The sequence below is a fragment of the Microplitis mediator genome, chromosome 10, assembly GCF_029852145.1.
Source record: "Microplitis mediator isolate UGA2020A chromosome 10, iyMicMedi2.1, whole genome shotgun sequence".
NCBI classification, from domain to species: domain Eukaryota; kingdom Metazoa; phylum Arthropoda; class Insecta; order Hymenoptera; family Braconidae; genus Microplitis; species Microplitis mediator.
Window position 1 is genome coordinate 6,647,911 of NC_079978.1, and position 26,706 is coordinate 6,674,616.

General features: G+C 31.9%; 7 protein-coding genes across 10 annotated transcripts; 3 read left to right on the forward strand and 4 right to left on the reverse strand.

The window, feature by feature from the left end:
• Nucleotides 1-621: 621 nt before the first annotated feature.
• LOC130676429 (protein NDUFAF4 homolog) lies at nucleotides 622-1,987 on the reverse strand. Of its 2 annotated transcripts, none has more exons than XM_057482613.1 (5): nucleotides 1,869-1,987; nucleotides 1,526-1,686; nucleotides 1,373-1,461; nucleotides 1,104-1,311; nucleotides 622-850 (listed from the first exon to the last, which is right to left on the reverse strand). In XM_057482613.1, the coding sequence occupies exons 2-5, from the start codon at nucleotides 1,680-1,682 to the stop codon at nucleotides 747-749; spliced, it is 558 nt and encodes a 185-aa protein (XP_057338596.1). In that variant the 5' UTR covers nucleotides 1,683-1,686; nucleotides 1,869-1,987; the 3' UTR covers nucleotides 622-746. The 2 variants fall into 2 exon arrangements, with proteins under 2 accessions (XP_057338596.1, XP_057338597.1); XM_057482614.1 differs by having other exon boundaries at nucleotides 1,856-1,871.
• A 1,269-nt stretch (nucleotides 1,988-3,256) lies between these two features.
• Nucleotides 3,257-4,644, forward strand: LOC130676428 (signal peptidase complex subunit 2). Its single transcript, XM_057482612.1, has 3 exons — nucleotides 3,257-3,413; nucleotides 3,528-3,829; nucleotides 4,224-4,644. The coding sequence occupies exons 1-3, from the start codon at nucleotides 3,369-3,371 to the stop codon at nucleotides 4,465-4,467; spliced, it is 591 nt and encodes a 196-aa protein (XP_057338595.1). The 5' UTR covers nucleotides 3,257-3,368; the 3' UTR covers nucleotides 4,468-4,644.
• A 77-nt stretch (nucleotides 4,645-4,721) lies between these two features.
• On the reverse strand, nucleotides 4,722-8,842 carry LOC130676426 (structural maintenance of chromosomes protein 3). The gene is made up of 4 exons (XM_057482610.1): nucleotides 8,686-8,842; nucleotides 8,388-8,463; nucleotides 4,924-8,317; nucleotides 4,722-4,861 (listed from the first exon to the last, which is right to left on the reverse strand). The coding sequence occupies exons 1-4, from the start codon at nucleotides 8,698-8,700 to the stop codon at nucleotides 4,735-4,737; spliced, it is 3,612 nt and encodes a 1,203-aa protein (XP_057338593.1). The 5' UTR covers nucleotides 8,701-8,842; the 3' UTR covers nucleotides 4,722-4,734.
• A 155-nt stretch (nucleotides 8,843-8,997) lies between these two features.
• LOC130676427 (DNA-directed RNA polymerase II subunit RPB3) lies at nucleotides 8,998-12,150 on the reverse strand. Its single transcript, XM_057482611.1, has 4 exons — nucleotides 11,941-12,150; nucleotides 11,506-11,858; nucleotides 11,230-11,436; nucleotides 8,998-9,239 (listed from the first exon to the last, which is right to left on the reverse strand). The coding sequence occupies exons 1-4, from the start codon at nucleotides 12,024-12,026 to the stop codon at nucleotides 9,055-9,057; spliced, it is 831 nt and encodes a 276-aa protein (XP_057338594.1). The 5' UTR covers nucleotides 12,027-12,150; the 3' UTR covers nucleotides 8,998-9,054.
• A 1,842-nt stretch (nucleotides 12,151-13,992) lies between these two features.
• On the forward strand, nucleotides 13,993-17,808 carry LOC130675893 (mucin-2). The gene is made up of 6 exons (XM_057481789.1): nucleotides 13,993-14,212; nucleotides 14,511-15,082; nucleotides 15,222-16,387; nucleotides 16,459-16,896; nucleotides 16,981-17,174; nucleotides 17,382-17,808. The coding sequence occupies exons 2-6, from the start codon at nucleotides 14,535-14,537 to the stop codon at nucleotides 17,625-17,627; spliced, it is 2,592 nt and encodes an 863-aa protein (XP_057337772.1). The 5' UTR covers nucleotides 13,993-14,212; nucleotides 14,511-14,534; the 3' UTR covers nucleotides 17,628-17,808.
• A 948-nt stretch (nucleotides 17,809-18,756) lies between these two features.
• LOC130675898 (dynein axonemal assembly factor 3 homolog) lies at nucleotides 18,757-21,271 on the forward strand. The gene is made up of 6 exons (XM_057481795.1): nucleotides 18,757-19,136; nucleotides 19,207-19,396; nucleotides 19,474-19,644; nucleotides 19,954-20,133; nucleotides 20,656-20,887; nucleotides 20,972-21,271. Exons 1-6 carry the CDS (start codon nucleotides 18,893-18,895, stop codon nucleotides 21,269-21,271), a joined length of 1,317 nt encoding a protein of 438 aa, XP_057337778.1. The 5' UTR covers nucleotides 18,757-18,892.
• A 165-nt stretch (nucleotides 21,272-21,436) lies between these two features.
• On the reverse strand, nucleotides 21,437-25,514 carry LOC130675899 (cysteine protease ATG4B). Of its 3 annotated transcripts, none has more exons than XM_057481798.1 (10): nucleotides 25,266-25,514; nucleotides 24,992-25,160; nucleotides 24,117-24,287; nucleotides 23,527-23,704; nucleotides 23,372-23,451; nucleotides 23,153-23,307; nucleotides 22,989-23,067; nucleotides 21,914-22,068; nucleotides 21,659-21,830; nucleotides 21,437-21,578 (listed from the first exon to the last, which is right to left on the reverse strand). In XM_057481798.1, the coding sequence occupies exons 2-10, from the start codon at nucleotides 25,092-25,094 to the stop codon at nucleotides 21,517-21,519; spliced, it is 1,155 nt and encodes a 384-aa protein (XP_057337781.1). In that variant the 5' UTR covers nucleotides 25,095-25,160; nucleotides 25,266-25,514; the 3' UTR covers nucleotides 21,437-21,516. The 3 variants fall into 3 exon arrangements, with proteins under 3 accessions (XP_057337781.1, XP_057337780.1, XP_057337779.1); XM_057481797.1 differs by having other exon boundaries at nucleotides 21,440-21,584; nucleotides 24,992-25,152; nucleotides 25,266-25,513; XM_057481796.1 differs by having other exon boundaries at nucleotides 21,440-21,584; nucleotides 25,266-25,513.
• Nucleotides 25,515-26,706: the final 1,192 nt, after the last annotated feature.

Here is a 26,706-nt window from a genome sequence, read left to right on the forward strand (position 1 = left end):
GATAAATTAGAAAGATCTTGGGTAGTCAGCTGGTCAAAATATTGGTACCGCGCTAGTATTTAAAACATCAAAGGCAAAAAAAATCATACTGAAATTAGCCGACGTCTAATATTTTTGGATTTTTTTCAAAATTACAAATTAAAAACAATAGGTACTTCAATTAATTGCGCTTAGAGTTGTTTTAATTTTCTGTATGTGCATTTTTTTTTTTTTAAATTAATTAGTTGAAAAAAAATCGGAAATTGTTAATTCTCTGTTAACTTCAGGATCATAAATAGAATTTATATATAAGAATTGTCTATAGAATTTATTAGACGATGATCCTGATCAAAATTTAGGTATCCGATAGATGTTTGAAGGCATCGGGGGTATCAGGCAAGTCCTCTGGAAGAACGCTAGCACACAGAAGTAAAGGAAAAAAAATTTTTTTCACAACACCGAGCCCTGGGTCTAGATTTTCTTTGGAATTTTCTATGGAATTTCTTGGACGTCTTCTGGAATAACGCTAGCACATAGAAGTTGTCGGACAAATAAAGTTCACACACAGCCGGATCTTAATTTCTATATAATTATCTAACCGAAATAGAAATAAAACGAGGTATCAGATCATTTAGACACAAATGAAATATTCTATCCGTTTATTCATTATCATTAATTAATAAATATGTACAGTAGTTTTTATATCAAAGATAAAACACCCTGAATATCAATCTAATTATTTTAAAATGACTTAAATAATAAATTCATTATTTGTCTGCTATTGTTGTTTTGACATCGTTTCTCGGTACATACATCTGGCCTTCCTTTGGTACTATCACCTGGAATACTCTATAGTATTCTATAATATTTGCTACAACAATTACCAAATATGTAATTAATCAACAACTAATTATTTTATTAATGAACAAGTTCATGATCCTGAAGTTAGTAGACAACTAAAAATTTTTGTTTTTTTTAAACAAATAAATTAAAAAAAAATATGCACACATAGAAGATTAAAAAAGCTATAGGTGCATTTTTTTTTATAATTTATCGCTTCTAAAAAAATCCAATTATTAGAGATCCGCTAACTTCAGTATCTTTACAAGTTGATAAATTCTTACCAACATCAGCAGGATCTAAATTATATTTCAATGCAATTTCTTGAACAGAATTTTTTTTCGGATCTAATTCATAGTCAGCCATAAATTTCATTACTGTTCTCAATTGACATCTGCCTGCTGGCACTGTTTCAGGCTCCCAGAATCCATAATCGAATTCATTAACCCACCGTTTATTTTTTGGTAATTTTTCTGTATCAGTAACTTCCGGCTGAAAATAATAAATTATTCCACAACATCAACATTAGCCATAATAATAATTAAATAATTACTTGTGCTTGTGATGAAACAAACACTTGTTTCAATCTGTCATATAATTCTTCATCTTTCTTGTAATGATTTTTTAAAAAGTCGGGATCAGCTGAAAATCACATTAACAATTAATCAATCAGTTAATTAATTAATAAATAAAAATATTCTAGTACCTTCCTGCGCTATTTTCAATTGTTGGGCAGTTGATGGATGAGTTGGAGCAGGTGTTGGTTTATCTTTTCCCAAAACTCTTCCGGCACGATTCTCAATGTTAAATGCCCGGATTGGTTTTGATAATCTTGATATAATTATACCCATTGTTTTATTCATTACACTAAAATTTATATTTTTTGTCAATTAAAACAAATACTTCTAGAATTAATAATCCAAGCCATCAACAATTTAATTCATAAATTCCTAATTCACCAGCTTTCATAATTTTAGAAAAAACAAAAAAACAACCGTAAAAATTATTTTATTAACCAATAAAAATTTATACAAACATTAGAGCATTACCAATTATCATATAATATGTGCCCACATGGTTAAAACTTATATTATTACCCAGAAGAGGTCATCAGTTATTACTCGTCTTCGTGAGTTTTCGTGTTTCATCGTGAACAATCAGAACTTATATTCACATAGGAATGTAATTGACAAGTGGCAATTTTGTAAATTTTTGAATAAATAAATACAATGTAAGTAAGGTAAAAGACCTAGTACCCGATCAAAGAACTAGTACTTGATCACTTCATAAATTTGTATATCTATATTTAGTAAAATTTAGTAAGCATAGATATACAAATATATGAGTGATCGGGTACTAGTTCCCTGATCAGGGACTAGGTCTCTTAGAATAAAAATTTAAAAATGCGTAATTAGACAAATGAAAAATCAGTATGTGATTTTTGGAAATTTTAAAGTCTGATTAATGTGATCGTCGATTTTTTTATTAAATGTAATTCTTTAAATTTCATTACTTTTTCAGACAGCATTCAAGTCGGAATGACTTTTTTACGACGTCTTTTTGAAGGCGTCCTCAAGAAGTCTTATAATGACTTCTTAAAGGTGTCATTTTTAAGAACTCTTAATTAAGAGTTCTTGAAGACTCCATAAATAAGACGTCAATTATGTGACGTCTAAATGTATTCTTTTTTTAGACTTCTTTGCAGTCAAAATAAAGTAAAAATTAGGAGCTCTTCAAGACGTCATAGTAAATTCATACTGAAGTCTTATTTGCGAAGATAGAAGAAAGAACTCTAAGAACTCTTTTTAAAGACGTCTTACTGAGTTCGATAGGTAGCTCATTCGATATCTTGAGAACTTCTTAAAGACTAAGATGTTGATAAGACGTCCAAATCATAAATAGGAATTCATTCAGAACTCATCAAGACGTCATTTTGCTATCTGGGTTAATTTATTTACATAAAACTTATAAATTGTCTCATGTCTGCTACATTCACACTCATTTTAGATGACTCATTTGTAATTTACTTTTTGTCATTACTTGTGTCAAGTCTTTTAATCAGATATTTTTTCGGTGAAAAATTTCTTATTATTTTATCAACATATTGGTGTCTTATCAATAGGTCAAGAAACAGCCTTAAAACTGCTATCTTATAGATGTCACAAACCCAAGTGTGCTGCTTGGGTGAAAGGAGAGACCTAGAAGAAGCTCTGAAAAACCTCCAAATGAATCCTTCGTAAGACATCAGAAATCTAGTATTCTCCAAAGAGTTATTAAGAGCCATGACAAATCTTGCAGTAGAAATCAAGGGCATAATCAACCTGACACACATAGCAACAGATAGCGACAAGTAAAATACCCAAGTAATTCAAATAGAAGATAAAATCGCGCCTTCATAATTTTAAAACAGTATCATTGGCTGTACGGGAGCGCTCCCTCAGGCCAGCTGAAGAACCAGCAGAAAGAAAAAAAGAAAAAATATTTGCTACGTTGACAATTTATAAATCGACGTGTACTTAACCTATTGTTTAAACAACTCATTAATTATTATGGTCGAAATGGCTTCTAAAAAGGATCAGAAAGACAATGAACCGGTAAGTAAATTAATAGTTACCATAAATATTAATCATCAGCATCAACTATAATTTAAATTACTACACCTTTCACTGATTGCAAATAAATAATTAAGAAAAACAATAATTTTCTAGATAAAAATAAACAAATGGGACGGAGCAGCTGTGAAAAACGCGCTGGATGATGCTGTAAAAGAAGTTCTTACTAAAAAATACAATTACATTGAAAATTTTACGCTACTTGATATTCGTCTAGCTATTTGCGGTGTAGCCGTTGGTGTTGCTGGTGTGGCATTGTTCTGGGACTGGTTTCATCCCTTCCCGGCATCGAGACATGTCCTGGTGATGGGTGTCTCTGCTTACTTTGTTTTGATGACAATTCTTCATATCTACACAACTTATAAAGAGAAAGGAATATTTGTTGTTGCTGTTCAAAGGTATTTTTATCAGTTACACATTTTTTTTTTATGATACTCAAGTTAGCCGACGTCTGATAATTTTTGGAAAAGATCCATTATAAAAAAAAAAAAATTCACTTATAGCTTTTTTCATTTTCTGTATGAAGTATAAGACCTAGTACCCAATCAGGGAACTGATACTCGATCACTCTGTGTATTTCTATACATATATTTAATAAATATAGATATATAAATGTGTGATTGGGTACTAGTTCCCTGATTGGGTACTGGGTCTCTTACCCTACGCATATTTTTATTTTTTTTATAATTGATTTGTTGAAAAAAATCAAAAAATTACTAACTGTCTTCTAATGCTAGGATCATATTTTTTTTATTCATTGATCATAAAATTCATAAGATATATTTTTGCTAGGGATCCAGCAGGATTTGACCCAGACTACGTGTGGGAAGCGAGTTCGTACATGAAAAAGTACGACGACAAGTACAACCTGTCGTTCTCAGTAAAGAATGAGGCTACTGGAGTAATAAGTGAGGCGTCAGTCACTAAGTCGGTTGCAAACTTCATTGACGTTAATGGGGTAGTGTGTCTGGACCTCGTCGAAAACTTCATAGCTAATTTGCACGATAGTCTTTTGGCTCAACGAAAGGACAAATAGTCACCTGGAAAAGATAATTAATTAATTTATTTTAATTATTTATACGCATTTAATTATTAAAAGAAAGTTTTTATTATACATAATTCAATAATAATCGTAATTTGTATAAAGATTTATTTTTTTTTGTTTTTGTTTACATTTATATTTGAAACCTACTACTATTTAAAAGTACTTATACTTATAATAAAAATATCTAGAGGACATGATACAAATCTTTAAGTTTTTGTTTGAAGTTTGTTATTATTAATGTAATAAATAATAATATATTTATCCGTGAGTCGTGTCGTCTTCCACGAAATCAGCAGCTTCTTCTCTTGTTACACATTCAACGTGCGATACTTTGTTACGAAATTTAACTCCGTAAAATTTGTTCGCGTGTTGAAGTAACTCAGGTCTGTAAAATATTATTTAAATTAATAATTTTTCTCGAGTTTCTTAAAAAAATAAATAATTTACCTGAAAGTAGTTGTAATAAATTGTGCATCGGAACTCAATTCATGAATCATGTCAGCGACAGCTTTTCTGTGCTGAGCATCAAGAGCTTGATCTATTTCATCAAAGAGATAAAAGGGCGCGGGATCGCACTTCTGGATGGCGAAGATCAGCGCCAAGGCTACCAGAGACTTCTGTCCACCGGACAATTGATTCATCTCACGCATTTCAGCTTTCAAACCCGTGAAAGATACTCTGATACCAACTCCGATGAACCTGTCGGAGTCAGCGGCTGCGGATGCGACGTCTTCGGTTCCCTCTTCGCCATCCGCGGTCCTCATCACAAGCTGGGCATGACCAGAAGGCACTAATTTTTTGAATACTTCACTAAAATACTTGCTCACTTGTTTGAAAGTAAACTGAATGGCTTCGCATTTACGCTGCTCGAGGACGTTCATCAGCTCTTTTATTTTTTCGTCACCTCGGTCCAGCTCCTCTTTGCGCTTGACCAGCTTCTCTTTCTGATCACTGAAGGACATGAACTGGTCCAGAGCTTTTTTATTGACGTGGCTGTACTTTTTCAACTGGTTGTTGGCTTTTTCCATTTCTTTGAACAGCTGCTTCGTCGACATGTTCTGCAGCTTCTCGTAGGCGTCGTGACTCGGCAGTGCGCCCAATTCTGTTATTTTTTGCGTACAATCAGCTATTTTTTGTTCGAACATATTTTTCTTTATCGTCAATTTTTCCAGGTCCTTGGAATCCGATTCAATTTTCTCCTGAATTTCTTTTTCTTTAGCTTTCCACTCTTCTACTTTCGCAGCCTCGGCTTTCTGCTTCTTGGACGCAACTGCGACCTTGTCATTTTGTATCTTGAAGTCGCTATTAACTTTAACCAGCCGTTTTTCGATCTCTGCGAGTTGAGCTTTCGAAGACTCTAGCTGTCGCTGACGATCCTCGACGGATATTTCCTGCAGCGCTTGAACCAATTCGTCTTTACGACGGTGTAAATTATTTGTCAATAAATTCTCTAGCTTATTTTTCTCCGCTTCCAGCCTCATACGTTTGGCAAAAGTCTCTTTGTTTTCCTTCGTCAGCGTTCTGATTTCGTCATTCAAAGTGTCAACTTGATGCTGGTCAGCAACAGACAACTGGGCCATAAGATCTTGATGCAACTCGCTCTCGAGTCCTTCCTTGGTGGCGCGCATCGCCTCCAAATTAGAAGTACACTGGTTCAAACTACGTTCCTTTGGAGTCCTGTATCTCTCGATAGCGCTCAATTCTTCTTTCATCAAACGAATCTCGGCCTTCATCTTATCATAAATATCTTTAGCTTTGCTATTTTTAGTTTCCGTTCGCTGCATTTCCGTAACATACGTACTGATATTTGTGTCCGCCTTACGGATGTCTTCTCTCAACGTCGCCAATTCTTCTTCCATTTTATTTATTTGCGCCATCAACTCTGACCTCATTTTCTGTATCTCCAACCGCGACCTCAGGGTATTGAAGTACCCGCCAGTAAGGGAACCCTTCGAAGACACTTGGTCGCCCTCAAGAGTCACGCAATCAAGTCCAGACTCTCGTGCTAAGTTGGTAGCAACCTCTAAATTACGACAGATGAGTGTCTTGCCAAAAATATATCTCATCGCAAGATCATACTTTGGGTCATAACGTAATTTAGATATCATAGCAATGGCGTCGCTTGTCTGCGGATAATTCTGTGTCTTAACATGAAGACGATTAAGCGGCATGAAAGTAACTTCTCCAGGCAGACGCTGGTTGTTCATTTCCTTGAGAATTTTTGTGCCGAACTTGTCAGTCTTCACGATGTGATGGAACAGACGATTACCAGCAGTCACTTCGACAGCCATGTAAACTTCTTTGTCGCAATCAAAATTCTCGATCACTGGACCGTAGTAACTGGACACTTCGTCTGTCATATCAGGACGCTGGCGAAAAGTTTCCAGAACTTTGCGGACACTGTCTCGTCCATTCAAAATGGGCTTACCAGCCATTGATCTCAAGCTCTGGTCAGCTTTGGCCAAATCTTCTTTCAAACCGGACAAATTCAGCTGAAGAACACTTTCCTTGCGATACATTTCTTTGCGCATAGCTTGGCACTGGTCTTTTAATTTAGTCAGCTCGTAAAATTGTTTATTGTGATCATCAATCGACACCCTCTGCTTCTCCATTTCTTTCGTGTACTCCTCAATTTTTTTCTCCAAGTCTTTCTGCTTCTCTGCGTCTTTTTTCAAATCCTCGCTAATTTTTCTCTGATGCTCTTCCTTGTCTTTGATCTGCTTGGTCAGTTGTTTCAGCTCGTTCTGGATCCACTTGTCACGGTCATCCTTGTTGGTGAATTGGCTACCACGTCCTTGCTTAGCGTACAATTCTTTCCTTTTCTGTTCCTTCAGTGCTAACATACGCGTGTACTCTTCTTCCCGTCGCTTCATTTCCTCATACTCGGGCTTTATTTTCTCAAGATCTTGTTCCCGTAAAGCAATCGTGGCCTTCAGCTTCTCCAGCTCTTGCTGCGCGCGCTTTTTACTGTCATTGTCACCTTTTACCTCTTCCAGAAGATCATTTATCGTCAACGTTAATTTAGTTTTTTCTTTTAGTAACTGCTGCTGCTCAGCACTCAGAGTATCCCGTTCCTCTTTAGCAGACTGTACTTCTTTCTTCGCCTCCTTGAGTTGTTTCGTCGACGTGCGTACTTTTTCCTGGGCATTTTTAAGCTCAGAGACAAGTCTAGCTTGCTCAGCACCACTATTAGCACGCGACGCTTCCAAATCATCTAGCTTACGTTTGTTTTCTTTCAGCTCGCGTTCATGGATCGTATACTCCAAGCACCTGCGCTGCTTGTCCCACCGCTGGTACTCCTTCAACTCTTCTTTCTCTTCCTTCAGTGTCTGTAATCTTTCTTCAATGGTCCTCAAAAAATCCTCAATTTTTTCCAACTTGCCCTCAGTCTCTTTCAAAATAGCTTTTGACTCCTCCCGCCTGTCGTCATAAACCCGCGTACCCGCAACTTCTCTCAGCAGCTTCAATCTCTGGGAATCCGGCGCCGTGGCCATCTGATTTATCTTACCCTGCTTGACAATATAATAAGGATTAGATCTCGAGAAACCCGCGGACTCCAACAAGTTCATCACGTCACTCCTCGTGACATTTTTTTTATTTAAAAAATATTGGTCTTTCTTCGAGCCAATTACTCTTCTCAAATAAACTTCCTCTTTGTCAATTGGTAACCTGCCATCAGTATTGTCAAATATTATTTCAACATGAGCTGATATAACTCTCGGACCAGTTCCTTCGTGCAGTAGACCCTGACGTTGGTCCGGTCGTAAGTGAGAAAACTCATCACTCAAAACAAATTGGATCGCGTAGAAAAAATTACTTTTTCCTGATCCATTTCTTCCAACTAAAAATTTATTTGTTGTTTTATTTAAATTTCGATATTGTAAGAATAACAAATATAACAAATGACTTACCAACTACATTGTGACGAGGATCAAATGGTTCAACGACCGTTTGCTCACGATATGATTTAAACCCTTGAATAATCACCTGTAAACATAACCAACAATTTGAAAAAATATAAAACGTTTATAAATAAATTATCCGATAATTATTACGCAATTAAATAAAATAATTAACAGCAATAGAGTAAATGGTAATTAGGATAATTGTTATACTGGTGAAAAAATAAATTAATAAATATAGAGAGCGTCATTTGTTGATCAACAGTTGAGTTTGTTGGTAAATAATTAAAAAAAAATATATACATACTTGTTTAATATACATGATGATTAAGGTCTAGCGTAACATTATCTTAAAATTAACTTATAAAATATTATTTGCTATTAATTGTTTATAAAATAATATATTTATTTATTTAATAACAAATGTGTTGTCAGATACCAGCAGACATATTGAATATTGAGTAGCGCGACCGGCGCCAAAGCTAGAAGTTCATGTAAAAGTCCCTAGATTACGCGGGAGAAAAAATTTATGGGATACCAACATTTTTTCTTAAATAACTAGATTTTTTTGTGGATATAAAATGTGGTGCAAGACAAGAAATTTATTGTAATTTTTGACTTTATTTTACAGTAAAAAAATTGAATTAATTAATCGGTTGATTTATTGGTATGGAGATTAATGATGAATACTGAGCGCGTCACTTTGAACTTCGTGACTTAATTGAGTCTGTAAGTTGGACAGTTTATTTTTCAGAGCTGCTATTCCCATCATGACAATGTTTTCTGGTTTCAAAGCTCCGCTGCTTTCAACGTTGAAATAATATTTGTTTGGCTTCGCCTCCCAGTTAAATGGAGCTTCATCTGTAATTTATTATTAATTATTCACTTATTTTGATTATTTTAAAAATTATGCGAATAATAAATTAAATGAACTGTCATTACTCGAATCTACGAGCTTAATTTTTTAAATTATGGTGTATTGTGTGACAAGGGATGAAACAAAATGATTTCAGACCAGGGTGAAGTCGGCTGACATCACCTGCAGTCGAAATCGTGTTTCATCCTGAGTTACACACTAGATTTTTCATGATTATCTGCATTGGAACTCAAAGTTGTATCATCAGCAGGCAGTCAGAAACAAGTTTATTTAAGATGATCAAGAAATTAGCAGACAATTAAAAATTTTCAAATTCTTTTTCAACCGATTAATTATAAAAAAAAAACAAAAATCTAAAAAAATGCACATGTTGAAAATTTAATAAACTGTAGGTGCAATTTTTTCAAATATTTTTTTTTTATTATTTATCATTATAATAAAAAATAAAAATTATAAGACGTCGGGTAACTTTAGTATCGTAATTTAAGATCAAGGGTGAGATCAACTATGAGCGTAAGAGTAAATTGTGATTTGAAATTTATAATTAAGCAGAAACTATAAATACTAGGGCTGTACATCTAAACCGGCTTAACCGGTTAAAAAAGTTAACCAGGTTAATTAGCTGGTTAGCTGGTCAGCTTAGCTAATTTAACCGGTTAACTTCATTAGCTTGGCTCAGCAGCCAAAGGCTTAACCGGTTAACTCAAATTAGCTAGGCTAATTAGCTGAGGGTTTAACCGGTTAAATGGTTAATTTTTTTTTTTCATCTATTCGCTACTTTATCTCAGAAAATGTATAGGAAATATCATATTTCTTTAATTTTAGACCGAAAAAGCTATAACAAAAAATTTATACTATTAGTTCAAAAAAAATCACTCCAATTTTTCGAATTATTCAATTAAAAATATATCGCGTTACTAAAGCCAAAAGGAAGTATGTCAAAAAAAATTTTATTTTCGTTTTTTTCTGGATATATTTTGTTGTAACATTCCCAAGTTTATCCGAAAAAAAATTTTTTTAATACGCCTTTTTGGTTCTACAGAGCCAAAAGGGCGTATATTTTAAGATACACCTTTTTGGCATTAGTAACGCGATATATTTTTAATTGAATAATTCGAAAAATTGGAGTGAATTTTTTTTGAACTAATAGTATAAATTTTTTGTTATAGCTTTTTCGGTCTAAAATTAAAGAAATATGATATTTCCTATACATTTTCTAAGATAAAGTAGCGAATAGATGAAAAAAAAAAATTAACCATTTAACCGGTTAAACCCTCAGCTAATTAGCCTAGCTAATTTGAGTTAACCGGTTAAGCCTTTGGCTGCTTAGCCAAGCTAATGAAGTTAACCGGTTAAATTAGCTAAGCTGACCAGCTAACCAGCTAATTAACCTGGTTAACTTTTTTAACCGGTTAAGCCGGTTTAGATGTACAGCCCTAATAAATACTATTTATTATTCATACTAATTTTTATAAAACTCAATCACAGTCAGAACTGTCATTTACGTAAATCAAATTAATGGCCTGAAATTATTACTAAAAAAATGACAAGTATCTGAGTTTAAATTGCGAAGCCTTCAGTCAACGAGCAGAAAAATTATTTGTTTCTATCCGCTGACTGAAGACATTCACATTTACGCGTTTGCTGTGGTATATTACACATCAAGAGAGGAAAGTAGGATATTACAACCCACGTGTATAATCACCTACCGAGCCGAAGGCGATTTTTCACCAGATCTGCGCCTGGAAGTTTAAATTTTTGCCTCTGTTTGTAGAAAGAATGGCGCATGTGCTTATTTTTATCGTTTTCTCATAAAAGAAAAGGACGACTTTCTTCCCTCTAAATAGGACAGGAATTTAAACTTTCAGTGCAGGTACAGAAATTGGACGGAAATTGTCTTGTTTCGACTGGCTGTAGAGACACTGAAACTTCAAGTTTAAATGCTGGTATCATGAGAAAGTATTGATAACTTACATTGATCTTCTTCTAGCTCAGAGTACTCGGACTTAGGCCACTCATCAGGTTTTGGAAATAAAGTGTGACGCATTGCATTGTCTGGATCATATTCAAAGCTGACACCAGCTGTTGGGTTCCATTTAGCATGTTCTTTACCAAACCCTTTTTTAGCGTAAGCTCTTAGTTTTAATTCCTGACCTTTTCGTAACTTTACTATCAGAATTTCTTGGAGGAAAATTTTTGAATTAAAATAAATTTATCAGTAACTTATTTTTGGTTTATTAAATTAATTACCGTCTGTTTCTCCATATTCACTGGCGTCGTCTTCGCGGTGTCGGGAAGTGACTGGCATGACTCTTGGGTCGCTGGACTTTAAATCGGCTGTGGATACATGCCGGGTAGAGTCCTCAGAGCACTTTACATCCAGAGTGAATTCAACGCTACACTCTGGACAGAAATCCTGGCATGAGCAATCACGAGTGTACTGAATTTTGTCAACTACCTCGTCGCTGATCAAAGGAATCATGCCGATACGGTGAGCAAGAAACTCGTCACTCAAAACAGTGGAGTTGGCTTCTAATTGGATCCAATCAATTGCAAGAGTCGGCGTTTCTGCGATAAACACTCGCCTCATACTATTTGCGACACTAAAATTTGAATTTTAATAATTAAATATTTATTACAATAATTAAAAAATTTTGTTTTCATAAAATAATTTTAAACCCTAACCTGAGTTCAGTATCCTCAACTTGAAATTTAACATTTTCTTCAGTTAAGTCTGAAATATGTACTGAAGGTTGATTAGCATACGGCATGTTGTCTTAATTATTATTTTATATATTTTTTAATGTTATTATTGTATTTGAATTCACTTTATTTTGTTACTGACAATTGTCTTTGTCTACTTGTTTTGACTCCAATTTCGTCACGAAATTTAATAATAATAATTCAAGTTTCTTGATTGTGGCGCCACTTATATAATTTCATTTTTAAATTGCATTAAAATTTCGCGGTATTTTTTAAAATTATGTTCAGGACAACCACCCAAGTAGCAGTTGGGTTTGTGGCATCTATAAGATAGGAGTTTTGAGCTTGAGCCTGTTTTTTTGCTTATCGATAAGGCATCAAAATGTTGACAAAAAAAAACAGAAATTATCATCGAAAAAAAATATCTGAATAAAAGACTTGACACGTGACGACAAAAATCAAATTACAAATAATTGTCAAATAAGTCATCAACTAAACGATTTTTTAATTGAAATGACTTTTTTGGGACGGAAAAAGAACTCAAATTTCCTATGACTCCTAAGACCAACATCTGTATGTCTTATTTATATAAAAAAAACCCTGATTCAAAATACTCATTGAAAAGTATTGAAAATTATTTCGATTCTTTACAATCCATACGGAGATTTTGAAAAATATTAAATGGAATTGAAATTTCGATCATTTGAATACTTTCTAATTCTTGTAATGGAATTCAAAAGTATTGAAGAGAATTCAATCTTTTATCATTTCAATACCTTCCAATATGGAACTATTTTAGTATTAAGAAGAATTTCAGAAAAATTGAAGATTCTCAATTTATTTCAATTTTTTTCAATCCTACATGTGACCTGAAATGTGAAACTATTTTGCTATTGAAAAAGATTCAGAAAGATTCGAAAATGTGAATTCTTTTTAATTTATTTCAACTCAAGTCATAACTCGAAATATGGAACTATTTTAGTATTGAGAAAGATTCAGAAAAATTGAAAATTCTCAATTTCTTTCAATTCTTTTCAATCCTACACTCGATCCAATAAATGGAACTATTTTGGTATTGAGAAGGATTCAGAAAGATTCGGAAATGTGAATTCATTTTAATTTATTTCAATTCAAGTTATAATTGGAAATATGGAACTATTTTGGTATTGAGGGAAATTCAGAAAAATTAATAACTGTCAATTCATTTGAATTTTTTTCAATCCCACAGGTGACCCGAAATGTGAAATTATTTTGGTATTGAGGAAGATTTAGAAAGATTGAAAATTGTCAATTTATTCGAATTTTTTTCAATGCTACTCGTAACCCTAAAATTCGAAACTTTTGTGTTATTGACGAGGATTCAGAAAGATTAAAAATATCAATTTATTCGAATCTTTTTCAATTCTTTAGAAGTTTAGAAATTCTTATATTATTTTTAGATTCAATATAATTGAAAAGTATTAATTTTATGTCCAGATGAAAACCTTGTGGAATAGGATTTATTCAAAGTATTTAATTCTTATCTTTTTCAATACTTTTCAATGAGTATTTTTAATCAAGGAAAACTTGGCTTTAAGACAAAAAAAAATGTCTTGTCCTTTTAAGGCTGGGCCATACTAAACGAATTTTTGAATTTTACTTTTCTTTTAATTTATTAATCAATTGTTATTACAGAAATTTTTGTAGCTTCCGAAAAAATGTAAAAGACAAACTCTTTCGGAAGGTTTTCATCATTCGAGTGACGTAATTATTCAAAACGTAATTAGAAAAGTAAAATTCGAAAATTCATTTAGTACTGCCCACCCTTAAAAGACATCTCGATTACTTCTGAGCTGACCTAAGGGAGCGCACTCTTATAAATGACGTTACCTATCGAGCGTTTCAATAATTCAAAAGTCGCGCCATCTTCTAGTAAATATTCTTACTAATTAAAAGTTGCAATGCTGCCATATTTCTCCGTTTACACCAACGCACGGTTTATACGGTTTTCTACATTCTTTTTCTTGTTTAAATCATCACTATTATTATTATTATTTATTAACCATAATAATAATAAAGTTGCCTCCAACAATAATCGGGTATCGTTGTCACAACGGAGCCAGCTTTCGTTACTTTACACAAATGAGTAAATTTTTTTAAAATTATTTTAAAAGTGTTTATTAATTTAATTATATTTTATAAATATGTATAATATGCAGCCTTGTATATATTGTACATGACCAATAAATATATTTAATAGTTTATCAACATACTGGTGAGTATCTGTTTGTTATTTACGAGATACTAATACACTAATGTTAAACAGACTATTTATCAATTAGATATAATATATAATTGTTCAATATTTAGCAATTAATATATTTATTTGTCTTGTTTTACTTAAATAAATTTTATTTTATTAAATATGTTTAAATTTTATATTTTAGCGGTAATATTTACGTACTGTAACCTACAAAATACTTGTAGCTTATGTTCAAAATTTTTTTCCATCAGCTGTATTTATTTAATTTTGAATTTTTTATTATTATTAATCTGTTTATTTTTTTTTCTAGTGTTGGAAATTAAAAAAAAGAAAAATGAATACAACAAATCCCGGAGAAGGAAGTGGAGAAAAGCGTTTGCCCGAAACAAGTGGCCAGAGTGTACCGCATAATTTAACGACAATCCAAAATGTCCAAGGCCTGCAGACAGTGCAAAATATTGTCCAGAGTACGGTTCCGACAATTCAATCAACTCAAAATGTCGTTAATACAAGTGCTGCAATTGTCGGTAAATCGATATCGCTCGATTTAAATCAAAAATTATCATTAATGAAATCTGTTGTACAAACTGGAACACCATCGACTAGTGAACCTGGAAAAATAGCTCTGTGTCCTGTTGGCTCAACAGTACGAATAATTCCCTCTATGGTTACTGTTGATCGACAAGGCCAACCGCAAATGCAGATTCCATCGTCTCAGCCTCCGCAAACAACTCAACAAGTTGTTACAAGTATTCCTGCTACCTATCATGTACCTCGTGGACCAGCTGCTGTTGCTAATATTTCAGCGCCAAGATCTACTGTTGCCACTCCAATAGTGAGAGCCAGTACCGGTCAATCAGTTGTTCCTATATCAAGAGTTGGGTAAGACTATAAATAGTAATTGGTTAATTAAAATAAATGATCAACACCACCTTTAAAAAACAACAATAAAAAGAAATAGTATAATATAATATAAGTTTGAATTATTTTTAAAAATACATAAATATTTTTTTATCTGCAGAGTAACTGCGGCTGTAACAAATACCCAGTGGCCAACAAAAGCACCAATGGTGCATACGCAACCTCAAAGACTTCCAGTACCACCAGTAAGTCGTGTAACAACGCGACCGCCTACTGCTGTATACAGCGGACAACAACCTCGACTGGTTGCTCCAGCTCAATCACGGCCGATCCAAACAACTGTGGTAGCTAATGTATCTACAGGAGCTCCCTCAAGGCTGTTGACTCCGGTTTTACAATCTAATAGCGCAATAACGCGGATTCCCGTGGCACAGCCGCGAGCAACTGGAACCCAAATTGTCAATACAACGACAGCCGTCCAAGCGGCGATACGTCATCCGTCTCAACCAATCCAGCTTAGTCAGCAGCAACAACAACTGTCTACTCGACCTAGTACCACTGGAGCTACCAACCGCGTTACGGTAGCAACGCCTGTAGGAACCGCCAGTAGAATAACTAATACGACCCCAGTAGCGATACAGCCGACGATCGGAAGACCGCCGAACCCAACATCTGGCGTTACAGCCACGAGTTTTAATCGTGTCGTAATACCTTCTCAACAAGTACAGCAACCTGGACAGTCGCATCCACCGGGTACGAGAGTCGTGCAGACGATAACTTCTTTAGCGAATATCAGTACCGTGTCGCGGATAATCGCTGCGACAACGAATCCATCTAATATTGCAAGAGTTACCCCATCGACGCCGACGTCGGTCCCAAGGATAGCTAGCATGACTCTCCATCCGTTGCCTATCACGACGACGCGGGGAATTCCTGCACCTGTTAAGCCTCTAGTGCCGGGTCAAGCTATCGCTCAAGCTGTTCAAATAAAAACCACTGGACAACCAACAACTCTGAGAGTTGCGCCAGCAAATGTTGTCACTACCTCTGCTATCACAACTATTACTACAGCAGCACCGATTCCTACTGGCACGACACCGGCCTCGACTGCTACTATCATAATTAATAGTAACAATAATAGCAGTCATAACTCACCAACTCCTGCATCGCAATCTTCACTCTACACTCAATATCGTCAAGCATCAGTCCAGCCAGTTCGACTTATCGTTGAACCCAGTAGTCATGAAGAAAATCATGGGAAACCAAATGCTTCCCCACGTCCGAGTATACTCAGGAAACGTGACCACGAAAATTCGCCTGCTAAAGGTCCGTTTTTTTAAAATTAATTAATTAGAAAAAATTTTAGTTTTATCTGATTTAATGATAATTTTTTTTAGGTGCTGCGAAGAATTTAGTCCCAATGCTGACGTCTCTACCTCTGAGCATAGCACCGAATTCAAGCCCCCCTATGTCTCCGAGAAACGACAGAGATGGAGGCTGTCAGAGCTCTGGATCGACGACTGTATCAGCCACCTCCTCACCGGGACTAGACGAAGAGCCTGAGCAATCTCGGATTCCGATGAATCAAACGATGGAAATGTCGCCCCGGAAAAAACCGCGCAAGCAGCAGCTAACTGGCGTCGAGCTCACTGAGCCTCGATGCTCGGAAGAAGACATGCAATTTATTACTGAAGATAAATTTAAACGGGATACCAGAGATGATATTAAGGATAGATTTGGTATGGATAAAAAGCAAAGTTTAAATTCTCAGCAAGATAGAAGTGCTACGACGCCGACTGTCATCAGGAAAGCACGACCTACTCCAAGTTTAATTGGTAAATTTTATTATAAATATTAATGTTTATAAACTTGCTAACAAAAGTATTATTATTATTAATTAATTAATTAATTTTTTAAAGATCCATCGTGGAAAAATCGACATAATTGTAGACTTAATCATTACCGAAGACCCAGTGATGTGAGGCCTCGTGAAGAAAGACGACCAACTGTTGCAGAAATAGCCCAACAAAAATACGTACTACAAAGACTGCATGGTTGGAAAATTTATCAGTTGACCGCTCAGATGGAAGATTTAGCAGAGCTTGAAAAGCAGGTTAATATTTACTTAAAACTTTTTGATTTATAAGCTGACACTTGGACCCCAGGGTGGACATTTGATAACTTTGTTTAGTTTAAAAAGTTGGAAATTCAGTATTTTGTTACTGAAGTCAACTTAAAGTTGGAAAATGTCTTCCGTGGCCACTAGGGATTTTAACAGGAAGCTGACAACTATTAAAAATATTTTTTTTTCTAACTGAAGGTCCATGATAAATTAAAAACAACGCTCTGTATGCTGGAATCTCAACAGCCAAAGCCCAGGCAAGATGACGACTTGGAGCGCGTTAATGAATTAATAAAAGGAAATATGCAGCGCAGTAGTTTAATAAGCGAGGGTATGACTGAAGCCAGGACACAGCTAGTCGCTATTTTTGAGCACAAGAGCCCAGTTAACGACATTCTCCAGCGCTTTGGTAATAAAAGAGCCCAGAAGAAACGGGAAAAATAAAATAAATACAATAATTTATCTGTTGTTGATGCAGCAGTTTAGTATAAATCAAATTATAACTGTAAAAAAAATAAGTACTATATTAACAAAATTTTAAAATATCAAACATTTTTCTAATTTGTCAAAAAAATATATGTTATCTAAAATTAATAAATGATTTAAGATTTTTTTAAATATTAATAATCAAAATAAGGGTACACTTATTTAATAACCCAAGTAGCAGACTTGGCTTTGTGATATTTTTGAGATAGCAATTTTGAGGCTGTTTTTTGACCTATCGATAAGACATCAAAATGTTGCCAAAGCGATCGGAAATTTACATCACGAAAAAATATCTGTTTAAAAGACTTGACATAGGTGATGACAAAAAGTAAATAACAAGTAATAGTCAAATGTCATCTAATCGATTTTTTAATTGAAATGACTTTTTTAGGACGGAAAAAAGAAGACAAATTTCCTATGACTCCTAGGACCAACATCTGTACGTCTTATTTATGTAAAAAAAAATCGGCTTTGAGACAAAATCCAATTTGTCTTGTCCTTTTCAAAAAAATCTTTATGACATCTTAAAGTTGTCTCTGGGCTACTTTGGATTCCAAGTAGCACAGGACTTTGTGACATCTATAAGATAGCAATTCTGGGGCTGTTTTCTGATCTATCGATAAGGCACCAAAATGTTGAGAAAACAATTAAAAATTTGTCATCGAAAAGATGTTTGCTTAAAAGACACAAGTGATGACAAAAAGTAAATAACAAGTAATTGTCAAACGAATCATTTAAAGGATTTTTAAAATTGATATGTCTTTTTTAGGGCGAAAAAAAGAAGACAAATTTCCTATGACTTCTAGGACCAACATCTGTATGTCTTATTTATAAAAAAGAACTTGGCTTTAAAACAGAAAAATTTGTCTTGCCCTTTTCAAAAAAATCTTTATGACATCTTAAAGTTGTCTCTGTGCTAATTGAGTACAAATAATTGTCAAGTAACTCATCTAAAGAATTTTTTCAAATGAAATTACTTTTTTAGGAGGAAAAAAAGAAGACAAATTTCCTATGACTTCTAGGACCAACATCTGTATGTCTTATTTATAAAAAAAAATATGTCTTGTCTTTTTAGAAGACATCTTTGTGACATCTTAAAGTTGTCTCTACTACTTGGGAATCACCAACAAATATATAGAGTGTGTGTTACCAAGGCTACGAATAAACAAATTCTTACTTTGTTGTGATTGTGATTGAAATTAAATATAAATAATTTTTAAAAAATGTGGGGACATAGTCCTCCTTTAGATTTTCAAAATGAGAACTATATAAAAAAAAATTCTGATGATAACGAACCATTAGAAATTTTGACAGTGGGTTCGAAAGACCCGAGACACATTATCAAAACTTTGGCATCATCATCCGTAAATCCAAGGCAATTTATTAATTTTCACGTTGTTGAATCATCATTGGAACCAATTGCTCGGTCAATTTTATTACTTCACATTTGTCTTCAAAAAGATTTAGGTATTTAAATACGTAATAAAATACTTGTTTATAATTTACAAACAAACTCAGACTGAGCAAATATTTAAAGGCTTACAGGTTGCAAGTCGATACTATTTAGAAGTACTAGGCAACACACTTTTGACACCAGCAACTGCCAAATACTTGACGAAAACAATTTATCAATTAATTAGTGTCATCACTCAAACGACTCCGTGTCCTTGGATAAGTATCGAGACACTCAAATATAAAGACAAAGATTTAATAGAAGCTATTTTTAAGTAACTGAATAATAATAATTGTTATTATTTATTTATTTTTATATTTATTTATTATCATTTTATTTATTTATCTCAAGATTTTGGGTCCGTGCTATTTGTGAAGGTGTACCAGTTGTTAAATATTGGGACCAACGGATCAGAAAATTATTGGGGACTAGATATGATTACAGAGACGGTGCTTTTGATTGGGATTTCCATATGATATTGAAAGAAAAAAATATTCCTCATTTAACAGCTCAAGAGTACAGGTAATAAACCAAAATATGTTACGTCATTGACAAAAAAAAAAATTACACGCTGCTTGCATGCGCTTTGACTCTACGTGAGTAATTAAGAATGCAAATCTATCAGTATTCAGAGTGGATGCACAATCTAATAAATTAAATCCATTATTTAAATATCAAAACAAGCAGCAATGAATATTTATATTCAATTTCAAATTTGCTGATCTACATATGAAATATAAATCTATGAAAAAATTTTTAAACCTTAATTTAATCGTAGGCTTGTAACCGAGTGATTTTAATTGCTATTAATATTTAAATTTTTTAATTTAGATTCTGGAGAAATAATGGAATAGCATTCACGTGGCTGGAAACAGAACCTGCGAGAAGTAATCCGACTTTAATAAGCAACGTGACACCTTATAAACAAGGTTTTATTCATAGTGCTTATGCAGGAGACATCACTAATGGTCCATATTTAACTTTTGATGCTGAAGAAGCAGATGATAAAAAGTTAATTATTTATGTCAATACTCAATTAGTTTTAATTTACTGACAGTCATTTCGCGCCACTAATTTCAAAAGGACACACTTTTATACTCTAGTCATTAAGTTTAAAACCAAAAGGGCGATGTACCTGAAAATTGGAACGTTTTTCGTGGAAAGAAAATAAAAAAACAAAATGAAAAATAAAAAATCTGCTAGATCTAGATTTCGGAAATCTTTCGCATAAGTGCTAGTATGTCAGCCGAAAATTGCAGTCGATCCCAATTACCCCTTAAGTCACCTTTAAGCAGTGAAATTACAAAAATTTTCACTTTCGTTGCGCAAAACGTTCGGATTTCAGGTACATAAAGGGCGTGTAATTTTTTTTTTCAATTTACAGCTATAAAATAAGTTCACAAAACGATTGGCAATGAAAAATTAAATTTACGTCTTTTTGGCTTTGGAAAGTTTCCTAAAGCCAAAAGGGCGTATAAAAATCCAAGTCCTTTTGGAATTAGTAATGAGATATATTTATTTATTTATTTATAGAAAATTAAGAGCTACAGATGCAGCAGAGGGACAAATAATAAAATTATTTTATCAAATACGAATGCAAGAACTTTGTCCTGATGATATCATAGCCGCGCATAGAGATAAATCTGTTTTAAATGGAACATTGGTTACAGAAATGCCAGATATTGATATCGAACAAGAATCTTGGGTGGTAAAAAAATCAGACAAGTCTGAGTTCTCTTCTTGGATCGATGTCCCACAAGCAAAAGTAAATATCAGTCCAATTAAATTTTAAGTTATAAATTGTGTGACTTGATTAATATTATTATTATTAATTTGTGACATAATACAGGTGATTTATCATTCAGCTTCTTCATTTATCAAGTACAAAAATAAACGCGAATGGTTGGATAAATTTGATGTGGTATTTGTCGCTCATAATATGATTAATCACTTGGAAAATATCAAGCCTTTGATGAAAGAAAATGGTGTACTGATAGTAGAGTCAAGGCGATTTTTAGTTGAAGCTCGAAAAAAAGAATTAGAAGAGTTTGCTAATGAGTTAAAAAAAATAGCTGATGAAATTGGCATCAAATTATTAGAACCATTTAATCCTAACGATGATAATTTTGCAAGATTTGTTTTATATTAAATTATTTTTATATTTGTTTCTTTTATAAAAGATAAGCGGATAATTATATTTAAGTAACATACTATATTAAAAATGTGAGCTTTATGTGATGATATTTACAAATATATATTATTAATATTAATAATGTAAGTAGTGTTTTAAAGATTTTCGAATTACAAAATTACACTTAATTTCAAAAATCTTTTACGAGGTATTATCAATAAAAAAAGAATCGATTTGATTATTAATTATAATTTAAAATTTATTTAACCAAGAAGTTCGAACTCTTCATCCGATGTGTCGTATTGTCGATCTAATTTTTCAAAATCTAAAACTAAATATAATTAATTATTATTTATTTCATTTATTAATTATTCATTAAACGGATAATTATGTTAACAAACATACGATTCGAGGATGTTATTCCTAATGCTTCAGTAGCAACGTCATCAACTGGTGACCAATGTGCTGGACGTTCAGCGCAAAGTTCAAACAGCGGCTGTTTTTCAGGAGTAATAAGTTCACTTTGCATTGATCTACATAATGATTTGAAATCTTTTTCCGTAGCACAGAAAAAACACTAAAAATTATTTTAAATAAATATTAATATTATATACTATATACATTTAATATTTATTCATTGAATTTAATTGTTTTAATTACAAGTGCTACTGAAGGATCCATTCCTGTTATCGGAATCCGACTAGCAGCTTTGCAATGGTACGTGAGATCCATTTCGTTATCATTTTCATCTATTTTTTGGTTTACACAACCGTATCTTTGGGTCGTGTGAGGATCCAAGTAAATTACATGGTCATCTGTATTAATATTTTATTTTAATTTTTTATTAAAATGAAAGTAATTGTGCACAAGTGGGGTTCTAACTTGTTTCGATAAGAAACTTTATAATATGTACATATCACTTTTAGATGAATTTAATTAATAAATATCAGACACTAAATTAATGGTATTTTTTTATCTTTAATTATTGTTCGGTTCCAAAGTTTTAAATTTTCAACACCCAAGTAGCACACATGGCTTTGTGACATCTATAAGATAGCAATTTTAAGGCTGTTTTTTGACCTATCGATAAGGCACCAAAATGTTGGCAAAGCGATCGGAAATTTATGTCATCGAAAAAATATCTGCTTACAAGACTTGACAACAAAAAGTAAATTACTAATAAGTCATCTAAACGATTTTTGGATTGAAATGATTTTTTTAGGGCGGAAAAAAGAAGACAAATTACCTATGACTCCTAGGACCAACATCTGTACGTCTTATTTATAGATGAAAAATTGGCTTTGAGACAAAATACAATTTGTCTTGCCCTTTTCAAAAAAATCTTTATGACATCTTAAAGTTGTCTCTGTGCTGTTTGGGATTTCAAGTAGCACATTTGACTTTGTGACATTTATAAGTTCGCAGTTTTGAGGCTGTTTTCTGACCTATTGATAAGGCGCGAGATAACTTGTTTAAGGCAGGGAAAAGAAAAGAAATTTTCTATGAGTCCTAGGAAAAAAAATATTCATACAGAAAAATTTCACTTTGAGACAAAATAAAATTTGTCTTGTTTTTTTTATGACATCTCAAAGCTGTCTCTGTTCTACTTGGGATATGATTTAGAACATTAATTCAAGATTAATTGATTCTTAAATCAATCAATATGTGAAGCCGTAAAATTGCACAATTTTCGAAGTAAAGTACATATGTATTTATTAGTAAAATTAATACGTACCAACACAGCCGATAAAATACAACGCAAGATTTGGTTTTCCTCCTATAACTCCAAGAGACTGCGGTAATTTAAAAGACGTCTACAAAAAAGAATTATCTCTATTTATTAACTTAAAATTTAAAAAATGTTTCATAATTAATAAATTAATTAACAAGTTAATTTACTTTAAGGCCATTAATGTATACTGGATTTATATCACTTAGACCTAATCGCAGCGGTATCAAAAGTAGCAAAGGTTTCCACTGACTAGGTGCCTTCAGAGATTCCTCACCGTCAACTTCAACAGCAGTCAGTCCTCCTTCAACTCTGCATTGTCTTACTAAAAAATCAATAATTAATTAGTAAAAATTTTGTTTATCTATTGCAGTAAAAAAATAACTTACAAACATCATTAACAATTAACGTGTTGTCAAGTGCCACATGAATAGTTATTGAACTCCAGTCGTCGTAGACAACTAGCTTTCTATATTAAAAATAAATAAATCAGTATAAATTGAAGATAACTATGAACAGTTTAAATTTAAAATGACTTAATTACTTTAATACTTGTGCTATAGTATTTGGACCAAACCACTGGCCAACTTCTTTGCCTTCAGTAGCTCCCATCAGTGCTATTTGATGTATAGAAAATGGTGCAGCTCTTCTGTCTTCAAATCGGCTTAAAATTTTTAAATATGTACTGTCTTTAGTTTCCGGTGTCCATTGCCAATCACGTCCTATATTTAAATAATTATTTACTCAATTTCTTATGAAATGAACTTATAGTTTAAATTACAAAAAATTAATTTCATTGTTTCTATAAAAATTTCAAACTCCATAAAAATTATACGATATCGATACATTAAAGTCATCATACAAAATTTTTTATAAACATTAAATAAATTTTGATGTCTACATGATACTGAAGTTAGCAGACGTCTAATTATTTTTGGATTATTTTCAAAACAATAAATTACAACAAAATGAAAAAATTGCACCTATATTTTTTTTAATTTTCTAAATGTGCATATTTTTAGTTCTTTTTTTTTGTAATTGATTTATTGAAAAAAAAATCCGAAAATTATTGATCGTCTGTCAATTTCAGGATAATAATGTCTACTTGTTTTTTAAAAAACTTTGTTGTTGTACCTAAATGAAGTGCAACTAATGCTTGTGCTAAAACCATTTGTCCACATCTCAGCATACATCCCCATCCTTTATCTGACGTAAATGCTGAACTATTTCCTCCAATAGGTATAAAACCTTTACGATATGTGAACCATAATTTAGATCTTATATCTCTTCTTATTGTCTCCAGTTCTGAATCGTAATTTATAAAACAATTAATGAGTGTGAATGTAGCTGACAACTCAATTTTTAAAATTTTATTATAAAAAAATGAAATACAAGTAGAAGAATAATAAAAAAATGCGTATTTAAATAAATGAAAAATCAGTACGCGCATTTTTTTAAATTTCATTATTTATTTACTTAAAATTTATAAACTGTCTCATGTCTGCTACATTCACACTCATAAATAATTATCAAGTACACCGAAAAAAAGAATTTCTTGGCGTATAAAATTATTACTCCCAAAGAAATTATTACGCCCCAAGAAATTTTTTCATTATGAATTGAAAACGAAACTTTTCTTGGGGCGAGAAAAAAATTTTCTTGTGCAAAGAAATTAAATCAAGTCCTAAGAAAGTTTTTCTTTTCATTTCATAATGGAAAATTTTTCTTACAAGAAATCCATTTTTTTATGATGAGTGTGAGTGTAGCAGACATTAGCAAATTTAAAGTTATTAATAAATAGAGTAAATAATTAATGAAATAAAATTTTTAAAAAATGCGCATTTAAAAAAGTAAAAAATTAATAAGTGCATTTTTTATAAATATTATTTTTTTAATTATTTACTCTATTTATTTATAATTTTAAATTTGTCTGACGTCTGCTACATTCACACTCATTTTTTATGTATATATTTATAAATTAAATAAATAAAATAAATCAATTATAGAACCTTTTATAGCATTATATTTTTTTCCAAGTATCCAAACTGGGTCTTGTGTCTGTGGTATATCATCAAGTTCCTCAGATGTATTTTGCATAAATAAACTATCCATTGTTAATTAATAAATTAACAATATAATATCTCAGATATTAACTCTCCGTCTTGCTAATCTAAAACACTGAACGCCATTATTTACTTATCAAAATTGATTACTTCGGCAGTTATAATAATTACTATAATTAGAAATAAAATAAGTAAATAAATGATTAAAAAAATTACATACGCAAATTGTCTTTGTCGAAAAAAATATATAAAAATAATACGATGAGGTTATGGTAATTTTATCGAGCAAAATGTCATCTCATCGTCTTACTCACAATTAAATATATAATTTATATATATAAGTCATTATTTATTTAAAAAAAATAAAAAGTATGTTATTTTATAGTAAAATAATTGTAGTACATCATAAGTTACTTTAATTAAAAGTAAAGAGTAGTGATAGTGTCAACAACAAAAGATTTATACATATATATAATATATAGTGATGGTAGTGACAGCTGTTGTTGTGATTTCAGATCATAAAAACAAAGAAATTTATGAAAATATATGTTTCATATAACTTTTAAGTCATTATTTAGTAAATGTCATTCATTATATATTTATATTATCATTGCAAATTTAAATAAATTATTTTTTACTGAATTATTGATAATTAATTACATACATTTTTATTATGATTTATAATTAGAAGTTTTGAAATTTTTTAGGCACTTGGTAAATAATAAAAATTTGACAGATTGAAGAAGTTGTAAATAAAAAATTATTGTTGAGAGAAGTTCATATGAATTAAGAGGAAGAAATAGTGGGAAGAGATAAAATAGAAAATTATTAAATAGTCGTGATATATTTATGTCATTATTACGCATGAATATTTAACATATGTTATGAGTGTTAACGTAGCAGACATGAGACAATTTATAAATTTGAAACAAACAATTAAATTAGTTAATTAATTAGAATAATGAAATTTAAAAAAATGCGCATACGGATTTTTCGTTTGTCTAAACACGAATTTTTTAATTTTTACTCTAATTATATTTAATTCATTTATTATAAAATTCAAAAAATTTCCATCAGTTACATTACGAGTGTGAATGCAGCAGACCCCAGACAAACTAAAAATTATAAATAAACAGAATAAATAATAAAAAAAAAAATATTTATAAAAAATTCTCATAAATTTCAAAATTTTTTAAATGTGCATTTTTTAAAAATATTATTTTATTCATTATTTACTCTACTTATTGACAATTTAAAATTTGTCTGATGTCTGCTACATTCACACTTATTTTTTAATGATACTGGAGTTAGCCGACGTCTAATAATTTTTGAAATTTATGCAAAACGATAAATTATGAAAAAAACAAATATTTTAAACAATTGCACTTATAGATTTTTTAATTTTCTACATGTGCATATTTTTAGATTTTTTTTTTTTAATTGATTCGCTCAAAAATAAATTCAAAAATCTTTAATTGTTAGTTAACTTCAGGATAATTATTTTTTATTATGATTTATAATTCGAATTTTTGAACTTTTTTCCGCATTCGGTAAATACACAGTTGAAAATTTTGTGTTCTTGTGTATAAAAATCCAATAGTTAAATATTTTGTGTCAATTATTTGAGACTATCGAGTGTAAATTTAACTAAAGTTGAATGT